This window comes from Trichechus manatus, unplaced genomic scaffold (genome assembly GCF_000243295.1).
Source record: "Trichechus manatus latirostris isolate Lorelei unplaced genomic scaffold, TriManLat1.0 scaffold00176, whole genome shotgun sequence".
In the NCBI taxonomy this organism is placed as follows: Eukaryota; Metazoa; Chordata; class Mammalia; order Sirenia; family Trichechidae; genus Trichechus; species Trichechus manatus.
The window spans coordinates 2514987-2526658 of record NW_004444112.1 but is presented as its reverse complement, the minus strand read 5'-3'; the positions used below and the strand labels follow the sequence as shown (position 1 = coordinate 2526658).

The window sequence follows — 11672 nt, the reverse complement described above, 5'->3', positions numbered from 1 at the left end:
GCCGCCGCCCGCCCGGCTCGCCGCGCTGCTCCGCGCCCACCGAGCGGCCCGCTTCGGCTCCCGTAGTCCGGCTCTGGCCTGGTCGGCCTCCTCGGGAGCGCTCGGGTCGACTCGGCTGTTCTCGGCTCGACTCGGCTGTTCTCGGGCTGCGCTTGGCCCCGCCCCCACCACGCCGCTCCCTCCTCCCCCTCGCCGGCTCCAGTCTCTTCAGGCCCAGCTGCGGGTGCGGACGCGGTGCTCCTTGAGCTGTACCGCTCGCTCGCTTACTTGCTCCTTTCGTGAGGGCGCTGCGGTTCGGGGTGGAAGGAGGAGGCAGCGGTCGCGGTGGCGGCGGACGTGTCCTGGAAGAGGTTCCGCTCCGGCGGCAGCAGCGGGTTCGAAGCGGAGGTCGGCAACGGCCTCGGGCGCCCCGCCACTTCGGGTATTTCCGCCGCCTCCCGGCTTCGGCTGTTCCCGCCCGGTCTGTGCTGCGCCTGCGCAGCCGCTGCCGCTGCTTCGGCGAATCGCGTTACTCAGGGGGGTTTGGAGTTCGGGCTCCTTCGGCTGGGCTCGGGTATTTCCGTTCCTGGAGGCTGTAGACGAGGACCGCGGTGCCGCGAACACCTCCGGAGACAGTCGTCGGCCCGGATTGGAGGTGTCCCCGCCATCTTTGAATGGGGCAGATGCTTGCCCCCTCGCTCGCTTTGCGGCCATCCCCACTTGTGCACGAGCGTGGAGCATCCTCACTTGCACGCGTGTAGAGAGCCGCAGGTGTGGGTGAGACGATGTCTCTGTTCCCGGATGTCATGTACAGAAACTAGGTGATCGCGCCAACCAGAGCCTGGGTCAGGCTGGGGGCCTTCCCAAGAGAGTGTGGGGTCGAGCACCCTTAGTGTCCCATCGCAAACCCAAAGACCCCTATTCATGGACGTTTTGGCTGAAGTCAACTAACAAATAAAACGTGTATGGTGGTAGAGACCGGTAAGCACTATGGATATTGTCAGGGATGGTCAGGGAAGACTCGCGGGTGGACTGGGGCGAGGGGAGGAGCGGGGCTGGCGCAGGCTCATCTCCAGCGCAGGCGCACTGCGGCCTTTGACGTCCCTTCCTTGCTGTCAGTGGTGGGCGTTGTGTACGGGTCATCGTCCTCTCCAATCACAGCCTAGCGTCCCTCAGAGGGCGGGAGGAAATGGCGCGGGGCGGTTCTGCGATCTCCGGCCGTCACCGCGGCAACCGCGAGGTCGCCGAGGAAACTAGTGGGTGAGACGCGCCGCTAGGCTCCGCCGGGGCTGGGAGGTGTGTTGGAGTGGGTGGCCAAGGCTGATCTTCCGCGTCCGAAGGCAGCTTCGGGAGCGCATCACCGATCGGAACATTGTGGGAGATGCAGTCCGGCGGCGGGTAGCCGTGGTGTGGTCGAATGGTGTGCTCACGGACCTCTCCCCTCCTCTCTGGCCAGAAATCGACCCCGGTCCTGGTCCGCCATCCTCACCTCGGGGAGCTGCCCCCACACCCCTCACCCCTAGTGCCTGCTTAGACCCTGGTCTGGCATCCACACTGACTCCCTGTCCTCACCTCGGTGGAGCCGCCTCCACCTCCTCGAACTCCTGCCTGCATCCACTCCTGCCCCCACCTACTCAGGGTTCCTGTCCTAGGTGTGCCTGGGCACCCCTTGGCGGCTTTGGGCCCTTGGACTGATCCCAGTGGTCCCTGCTGTGGCTATCCCGTTGGCCTTTCTCCTCTGTTTTCAATGCTGAGTCCCAGAACTGTCTAGAGCCACCTTTCTTGTCCCCCAAAGGTCCGTTTCCCCAAAGCCAGGGCTGCAGAGGCCTTCCAAGCTGTTGCCTCCCAACTGAGCCTTTAGTCCTCAGATTGTCCCAGCCTCAGCACTTAACCATCTTTTCTAAGACTGAGTGCTGGGAAGATGTGAGGGTGAAGATGGGGGCCCAGAGGTCTCAAAGAGCTCAGGTGTGAGGTCAACATGATTGGAACTGCCCCAGCGTCCCCTGGCTTCAATACCGGGCTGCCTGTTAAGTTCCTACATTTGTGCTCCAGATCTGACCACCTTGGCATCTCAGCACAGGGTTGGGACTCCAGAAACACACCCCTCTTGGCCAGCAGCTCCTCATTAGGGTCTGGGCACTACAGGGGATAGAAAGGGAGAAGGAACTCCATCCCCCCTGTTAGGCAGCCAGAATGCCTTTTCCCCCTGGCCATAGCAGGTCCTTCCAGAGACATCATTTGGTACCAGGCTCTCTCCACACTTCCCAGAACCAGATTCATCAGACCCCTCAGAAACACACATATCAGTGCCCGCTCCTCAAGGGTCTCATCCTAGGCCCATGGGGCCACCTCCTCCTCAAGGGCCTGAGTTTGAGCTCCATGAAGAACTCACTGAAGCATCTAAGTTACAATACTTTCCTTTGTTCCTCCAGCCCTAGGAATGCGGCTGCTCCCTGCAGTTACCTCTACAACAGCTTAGTTTTTTCTTTTTTTTTTTTAAACTCTTTTCAGTTACTTATCAATAACCCAATACCTAGTTGGTGATTCTTGATATGAAATTCACTGTTATAAAAACACTTGCTATGGCTTTGTCTGCTGACTGAACCCTGACTGACAAGGGCCAGAAGTGGCACCACATTTGGCACATGCAGACTCTCAGTAGGTGCTCACATGGTACATTTCCTCTTCTGTGGGTTTGGGAGATTGAGGGCTGGTGCCTATGCAGAGCTGAAGCCGGACTACTCTTCTACCTCCCTCTTCACCCCACCATTTCTGGGCTGTTCACCCTTCTTAAGCTAGAATTGCAGGTGGGACCCTGGTTCCAGGGGTGACTGCACAGGTGGGGGAAGGTGACAATAGCAGCCATCTCCACCTTTTCGGGGCTATGGCCTTCAGAGGAACCATGTGGGTGCAGAGGACAGGACTATGGGGGTGGAGACCCAATTTTCATTTGGCTTTATTGAGCACCTACTGGGGCCAGGCCCTGGGTGGGCCTTCTCGTACCTAAACTTGTACCCATGCTCTAGCTGGCCTCACAGCAACCCTGTGAGGTAGGTGTCCTACCCCCATGGACAGAAGAACAACTGAGTCGCAGAGAGGAGAGCCCTGTTTGCGGGCTGGGTTACTCTGCACTGTGGACACGCTGGTGCTGGATGAACTTGGTGCTCTGGTGGAATCGGCGGCCGCAGTCCTGGCAGGCAAAGGGCTTTTCACGTCGGTGGGTACGCAAGTGCTGTGTGAGTGTGGGCCGCTGGCGGAAGGCCTTGCCGCACTCTGGGCATGCGTAGGGTCGCTCGCCTGTGTGGATGCGCAGGTGCTGCGTTAGGTTGGCATGCTGCCGAAAGCTCTGGCCACACTCAGGGCAGGCGAAGGGCCGCTCTCCCGTGTGGATGCGCTGGTGCTCGGTGAGCCGAGAGACTTGGGTGAAGCCCAGGCCACACTCGCTGCAGTGGTAGGGCTTCTCCCCAGTATGCGTCCGCTGGTGGCGCGTGAGCTTGAGGCGCTGGCTGAAGCGCTGGCCGCACTCGGGGCATGCAAAGGGTTTCTCGCCCGTGTGTACGCGCAGATGCTGCGTGAGTGTGGGCCGCTGGCGGAAGGCCTTGCCGCACTCCGCGCAGGCGAAGGGCCGCTCGCCCGTGTGGATGCGCAGGTGCTGTGTGAGGTTTGAGCGCTGCCGGAAGCTCTGGCCGCACTCGGCGCAGGCGAAGGGCCGGTCGCTGCTATGCATGCGCCGGTGCTGCAGCAGTACTGAGCGGCGGCCGAAGCGCTCGCCGCACTCCACGCAGCTGAATGACTTGTCGCCTGTGTGCACTGCCTGGTGCTCCAGCAGCACGGCGCGCTGCGCGAAGCTCTCGCGGCATTCGCTGCAGGGGAAGGGCCCCGGGGGCTCAGGCGCGCTGGGCGGCGTGGGGAGCGCGGCGCCGGGGCCGGGAGGGTCGCCGTGGATGCGCTGGTGTTGCAGCAGGTTGGAGCGCTGCCGGAAGCTCTGGCCGCACTCCGTGCAGCGGAAGGGCTGTTCGCCCGTGTGCACGCGCCGGTGCTCTTCCAGGCGCGCGTTGCGCACGAAGCCCTGACCACAGTCGCCGCACACGAACGGCCGCTCCTCGGTGTGCGTGAGCTGGTGGCGAAGCAGGTGTGAGCTGCGGCTGAAGCTGCGGCTGCACTCGCCACACACGAATGGCCGCTCGCCAGTGTGGATCTTCTGGTGCCGCAGCAAGTTGCTGCGCTGGCTGAACACCTTGCCGCACACGTCGCAGCGGCCGCCCCGCCCAGTGCCAGTGCCCGTGCTAGGGTGGCCCCGGCCGCGGCCCCTGGGGGCCCGCCACAGTGCGGTGGCCGGCGGGGGTCCGGCACCCTCGCTGGAGTCCTCACCCCCTGGCTCCTGCTCACCTCCCGGGTCACTGGGGAGCACAAACGCGTGCGCAAGGCCACTTTCGGGGGAGGGTGACGGGATCCGGCCTGTGAGGCCGGCCACTCTGAGGTCCCAGGGTACGTGGAGATGGGGGCTTACGGTGACTGGGCCTGCAGGGACACCGTCCATCCGGAGAGCAAACCCTGCGTGGCACAAAGGTATCCACTCACTCGCTTATTACAGAGCACCTACTGTGTTTGGGGATCTAAGCCCTTCTGATATAGTGTGAACTAGACACATCCCAGGGGGGCAGAGGTGACAAGGGCAAGGACAGGGGCTCTTTATCTGTGTAGCTCTCTTTGAGGATGTCACAATAGGACAGAGCCCTTAATGAGGACGGTGAGTGGGCTGTGTGAAAACCTAGGGCCCAGCTTTCTGGATCTAACTCAGGTTCACAAAATTCCTCTTTCTGTAAGGGTCATGGTGGGCTCTGCAGTTGTCTAGTTACATGATGGTGTTTTCTGCAAATGCAGAAAAGTGGGCAGGTCTAAGGAAGGCTGGAGCCAGCAGGCTGGGGTGGGGGTGACGGGAGGCCGGGAATGCAGGCTCCTCCCCAGGACTCTGGTCTGAGGTTCCGACACGCCGTGCTTGAGATGTGCTCAAGGCATCCGAGGGACAGAGAAGTTGCAGGTGTCGAATTTGGGGGTTCAGGGGCACACTCTGCAGGAAGATACGAGTGTGGGTACTTTCGTGTATACATGGCACAGGGATATCTGGGTCTACATACAATCTACATGGGATGGTGTCAACAAAGGAGAGAAGTGGGTCCCTGGTCACACTGTGAGCACTCCAGCATTAGATACTGGGTGAAGGAGGAGGAAACAGCAAAGGTAACTGAGAATCAGCGGCTGAAGGAGGAGGAAGCTGGAGGATTTTAAATCACGGAGATGAAGAGAATAAAAAAGGGCTGCAGTGGGTGACAGAAACCCACAAACTGTGAAAGAGATGTCAAATACTACCGCATCAAAGAAAATAATTTATGCACCGCAAAAATGACCTCAAACAGAGTTAAAACACAAACTGGAAAATCTCACCAGAAGCAAAGGGCTAATTAACCTCATTAGTAAAGAGCTCTAACAAATCAACAAGAAAGACCAACAACGTAACAGAAACATGGGCAAAAGATGTGAACAGGAAAGGAAATGTAACTAATGCTTAAATCTCACAAAATATATTCAGCCTCCTCTGCAGTGCAGTGAATTACTTAATATGGTCCTCCTAGCCATAGTCCTTGTAACTCCCATAAAATGATGGGTGGGACTATGCAAATAATGTGCTTGTGGCCTACCAGGGAAATTGGACAGCTTGCTAATAATACCAATAAGGTGCAGGGTATCCTTGTGGGGGTGGGACCATGCAAATAAGGTATATCGAACCCTAATGAGGGCATTGGTCAGTTTTGCCATCCTGCTAGGCTTAAAATGAAGCATCCCAGAGGCAGAAAGGAGGGACCTGACTACCACCAAGAAGAAGAGATGGAAGGATCCCTGTGCTGAGACCCTCCTAGACCCAGGAGACAGACAGAGAGCTGTAACACTGAAGACAGCAAGAAGCAGCAGCAGAGAAAGAGCAGCAGTAGAACCAACAGACTGACAGGAGATGGCTTGGTGGGCTTCCCGGCCCACAGAGCGAGAAAGTTGAGTGCCTTTGGGCAGGAAGTTTTCTGGTGGAATGGGGTACCTCTGAGCACTTGGCAGGGGAGATAAAAGAGCTTTGTACCCTTTGCCTGAGAAGGGCAGAGGCTGGGCTGGCCCAAGAGGTCCAAGGCACCAGGGGCCAGAGAGAGGCCTGCCTGTAGCATAGCTAAAAAGCTGTCCTGATTGAAGAGCTGTATCCTGAGTGTTCCTAAACCTGAATTGTAACCTGTTACTTCCCTAATAGACCTCATACTGTGAGTATGGTCTGTGAATTCTGTATGGCCATTACAATGAGTTATTGAACCCAGCAGCGAAGTAGAGACTTGGTGTGAGAATTGGTAAAAAGGTTTGATGTTGGATGCATGTCTGACCTCTGCCTCACAGGAATCAGACTTGGGCTGCTGATGCTGATAATGATTCTCCTTCCCCCCTTGTGAAGTACAGGTCACAGGACTCACTATGCCATTTTTACACCCTCCTAATAAGAAAAATGCATATTGGAGCTCTACCTGCCCACCATTTTCTACTCCCACGTTGCAGGGAACAAGTGTTCACATGCATTTACAATGAGTGTAAATGGGAGGCCAGTGTGGCAAAATCCAGAATGACAAATGCCCTGCACTTTGACCCAGCAATTCCATTTTTAGGTATATCTATAACAGTCACGTTCTCCCATGTGCTAAATGACCAATGTACGAAGTTCCTCATAGCGTCACTGAGAAGCAATCCAAAGGAATACCAGTAGGAGCCTGGACAGATAAACAATCCATGTGTTTTAAAAAGGAAAATGAGTATGCATCAATATGTGTGTTTGTTCCTTTATGCAACACACACAATCTTCTGGAAGGACATGTAAGAAACTGGTATTGTTGGCTGTTGGGGAGCAGGACTGAATGGCCTAGACAAGGGAGGGAATCATTCCATTCTATACTACCTTGTGCTTTTTGAATTTTCAAACATGTGAATGCAGTAACTGTTCATATATACTTCTCATGATGAAAACATTAACAGATGTTTCTGGCTGTGCAGAAGATGGATGTTGGGGAGCAAGGACAGCAGCCGGGTGACCTGATGGAGAGTCCAAGGTGGCCAAGGGGAATCTGTGTTTGAAGCCAGGAGCTGTAGTCATCTAGCTGGAGAGAGAATGGGGTTGCAGAGAAGGGACTGGCCAAGGAGACTAAGGTGGTCCTGATGGTGAGGCTGGGAGAAAGTTGAGAAGACTGTGGGTTGTAAACTAAGAGACAAGCAGATTCAAGCAGAACGGTGTAGTCAGTCATGCAGGGTGGGCTGGGTTGGCAGAAGGCTATAGAGACAGCACAGAGGGCATTGCTGGATCCCACCCTCTGCTCCAACACATAGAAACGACAGACAAAATACAGGAAAGACTTAAAAAATACCTTGGATATCTCCAAAACAAGAAAGGATAGTCAGTGAGGTTTGAGAACCAAGAGCCTGGTGCAGTGAACTCTACAGAAATCCTAAGGCTTTGAAGACCCAGGGACAGGAGCTGGCCTAGTCATGAAAGCTGGGGCCAAGAATGGGGGCTGGGTTAGCCCAGTCCACCTACAGACTTAGCCAGGAATAAGCTGCTTGCCTTTGGCTGGGAGGGCAGGCAGTTGACAGTATAACCAGTGGGAAAATGTATACCCGAGAAAACTGGGCTAACTGACCAGTCTGGGAAGGACCCTAGACAGTGCAACCAGTGGGAGAATTGACCACCCAAGAAAATAGAGCTAACGACTAATCTGAAAAGGAAGACTCTGCAGTTTTCCAAATCCTGCAAGGAGGGATCAGCATCTATGAAACAAGGACACTGGGAAAAAAAGGATGAGTTAGGATCCTTAGTGATAAAAAAACATAGCAAATGGGAACCTGGGGTAACAGTGGCATCTATCTAAATTTTTGATAAATGTTCCACCTTGAAACTCCAGTAAAAACTACAACAGTTTTTTATTTTCCTTTTCTTAAGGCATAAAATACACAGAGGTGGGGAGAAGAGGAAAAGAAACAAACAACCCTGAAATTTTCTACTCTGGAAAGTGGACAGGCAAATGGTAACTGGTTCAACAGATCTGAGAAAATACTAAATCAGCAGTAGGACAGCTGAAAAAAAAAAAAAAAAAGAAAATCGACATGTTTTACCCTCAAGAGGCCTCTAAAAGCTCAGGAGTGGGAGGGGCCAGGTACTCTGGACATGTAGGTGAAGGAGCAGCATACAACAGGCTGGGGAGGCTGTTTCAGGAGCACGGGCTGGGTGGGGCTGCTTCACCACGCAGCTCTGCTTGCGCTGTGCATAGGACTCTGAGCAAACAGTACTGGCTACAGGTGTGCACTGCTGTGCTTCTGATGCCAGGATCTCATCTTCCATCGTGGCAAAAGACTGGGCTGAAGGTGAGAAACTTTACTGAGAAAATCAGGATGATTAAGTGAACAGTCACATTGGGTGCTGAGATGGTAGCCTCTCCTCCACTCGGTTCCCAGGATGCTGGCAAGAGGGTAGAAGCACCTTCTTGGAGGACTCAGACCCACCCAAGAGAAAGGATCTGAAGATGCACAGGTGGAGGGGGTACCCCAAAACATTCCAGTTAGATCACCCTATGGATCCCTCTGCAGTGACCACTCACATTCCAGCTGCCCCCTCATGTCCTCAAAGTGGATCTCCTTGGGAAGTAACCCACGTCCCTCCTACCCTTGGTTTGTTGTCACAGATGACAAGCCCCTCAACCATCTTCTCAGAGCTGCAACCAGATTTTTGGTGCTCCTCTCAAATATAAGCAGATAAATTGGAGGGAACAGAGACCACATTGGGAAAAGAAAACTTAAAAGCAAATAACTATTCTCAGAGAAATAATGAGAAGCATTACAACTGAAAGAACAACAGGAAGCTACTATAAAAAGGAACATTCAGAGAAGAAAAATGTGCTCTTGAATATTAAACCTATGCTAGCATAAATGAAAATCTCAACAGAAGGTCTGGAAAATAAAATTGAGGAAATTTCCTGGAAAGTAAAGAAAGACAAAGGGATGAAAAGAACATTAGAGGACCCACCCCAGAGACCCAATGGCCCAATGACAGTTGTTCATGACAGAGAAAACAGCAATGAAAGGAAATAAAGAAACAATTCAAGGCAACTTCCCAGAACTGACAGATGTGAATTTCAGCCTGAAAGGGCTCACCAGCAAAGGTGACATAAATGTTTGGAATTGAGTCAATAAAAAGAATTCTTCATCTAGCCAAACTGTCAATCCAACATGAGGATTAGACAAATGTGCTTCATATGTATGTGTCGGAATCTTACCTCCACTTAGGAGATAAACCAAAATGAGGAGTAAGACAAGAAAGAGGAGTCTCGGGATCCAGGAAGCAAAAGATGAGGACCTGCCCTGTTTTTGACCTGCTCTGTCCTTATCCAATCTCCATTATCCTCATACTGTGTCAAGATTGTTCCCAACCACCTGCCTTATCTTCTAACCTGCTCTGACCTTGTCCAGTTCCAATCCTGTGCCAAGGTTGCTCCTGCCCACCCACCCACCGTGTCTACTAACCTGTTCTGTTCTTGCCCACCCTGCCTCACTCTGCAATAAACAAGATGCAAACCCAGAGTCTGGAGACCATACAGGGTTCCTGGGGTAGACAGAGGACATGGACACGAGGAATAGTCTTGGCTCTTGGGAGGTTTTACTGTGGCATAAAGCAGTAGCTGGAGGGGCTGTGGGGTGAGGGAAGGAGTTGGATTTTCAGAACAGGAGATGCTGGAGTGGACTGAATGCTGCACGGGATGGTCCAGGGAACCTAAGTGGGGTCAAGAGTGGACGTCATACTGTCCACGAGAAGGGCTAGGGGTGCTCAGTGGCCCCACCCCCACCATGCTCCATCTTACTTACCTGGGGAGAAGATACCACCAGCTTCTTCGTGCCATAGAGCCCCTGGGTGTTCCTGCCACAAAGGCCCCTTAGGCGTGGCCTCACTGTGGGGAGACACCTGGTGCAGCGCTGTCTCACAAACCTGAAAACACAGTGGTTACAGCTCATCCCTGTCTGGCTGGGCTGGGCCCAGGGAGGGCCCTAACTGACTGCCCACCCACTGTGACTCCCGGGGCAAGGAAGAAGGGCATGCTGGCATTGGGAGCTCACCTGGGACTGCTTAGGCAGGAGGGCAGGCATGGCCTTCTGGGTGGCAGCAAGGGGCTCAGACTCCAGGAGTGCTGAGGAGGAAGATGGAGTTAGGCCGCCCCAAGGGCATTCCTGACCCCCTGCCCTCCTCAGTGGTGTGCCAGGAGTGGCGGGGAGAGGGACAAATGTGGGCATGGATGGCCCACCCAGGGGAAGAGGGCCGAGAAGCTTCCTGGAGAAGGGATTTAGACAGAAGGCTGGGGTGTGGGCTTGGTGCCTGGGAAGTCAGGGCTGGGAAGCTCTGAGGACCTGGCTTGGGGGTGGGGTAGGGCGGGGCCCCCTGGAAGGCCACGGGTGGAGCTGTGGTGGGATAGATGGACTCAGGTTGGGACTCCTGCACCCCTGGCAGGGAAGCCAATGGGAGTAGGGCTGATGGGTACTGCACAAGGGTCCAGTGCAGGAATATTGGAAAGAGTGGGCAGCTGGCTCCTGTGCCCCGCCCCAGAGGTGAGCACGGTGAGTGGGACAGGGGCACGCCCTCCCAGCACTGGCAGGATCCACACTTGAGCCTGCGCTGTCTGCTTCCCAGCTGCCGGCTTGTGTCCACCAAGAAATGGATCTCCTTGGAAAGTGAACCCATGTGCCAGCAGCCCACTCCATGCCAGGGGGAGAGCCATGGAAACATGCTGTGTCAGGCCTACAGTGTGGGGGACAGTGACAGTCACTGGCTGGGCTGGAGTGGACACCTGTTGGGACATGCTGTGGGGATTGCCAGCATGTGGGAACTGCTAGTCTGGTTGGGGCCTGGCTGATTGGGCTTCAGCTACTCAGGCCAGGCCACCTCAGTTCACCCAGCTAGGCCTTGCCGCCCAAGTCTGGGCTTGCATCCTGCCCACCCCTCCTGTTCTCACCTGGATCTTCTGTGACCTCTTGCTCCTCTTTCATCTGAAGGCCCAGAGGTGACTCCTGCATGGCTCCAGGGGGTATATCTGGCCCAGGCTCTGGAGTCTGGGGCTGGAAGCTGGAGGGCTCTGTCTTCTCTGATAGCATCTCCTGGCCCTGCACTTGGACTGTAACCTGGGGAGGTGCCAGCCATCAGGGACCCAGGCAAGGAGTGGTGATGGGCTTTGGCACAGGGAGCTCATGGGTGCTCACCCCACTGCAGGACACCTAGGGGTCTGCCTGGAAAATGCCTACTGATAAAGTCCTCCAAGAACACTCCTTCCCCGGGGCCTGAGCAAGGAGCTAAGGAACAACTTGCAGTCATTCCCCCTCTGAGCCACTGATGCAGACAGCTGCCTGTGGCCTCTCAGATGGACTGCCCAGGAGTTCTGTCTCCACACCCCAGCCCTTCCCACATCCACGTGACTCCAGAAACCCAGGCCTGGGAGAGGGAGGGCTGGCCCTGCAGACTGCCCTGCTGATGACCCTTTCATCTTCCCGAAGAAAGCATCCGTCTGAGCACAGCGCCTCCCAGGGAAAGGCAGAGCCAGGTGTGCCCCTGGTCACTGTTCCCAGGACTGAGGCCGCCC

At 55.2% G+C, this 11672-nt stretch overlaps 1 protein-coding gene across 1 annotated transcript in view; it reads right to left on the bottom strand.

The window, feature by feature from the left end:
* Window positions 1–2926: 2926 nt before the first annotated feature.
* LOC101361389 (myeloid zinc finger 1) overlaps window positions 2927–11672 on the bottom strand; it is a 10609-nt gene continuing 1863 nt past the window's right edge. Inside the window, exons 3-6 of the mRNA XM_012558555.2 lie at window positions 11052–11217; window positions 10162–10232; window positions 9913–10033; window positions 2927–4533 (exon numbers count right to left, since the gene is read on the bottom strand). Of these exons, the coding sequence (XP_012414009.1) occupies window positions 3101–4533; window positions 9913–10033; window positions 10162–10232; window positions 11052–11217 (1791 nt within the window). The 3' untranslated portion in view covers window positions 2927–3100. The remainder of the gene's footprint in view (window positions 4534–9912; window positions 10034–10161; window positions 10233–11051; window positions 11218–11672) is intronic.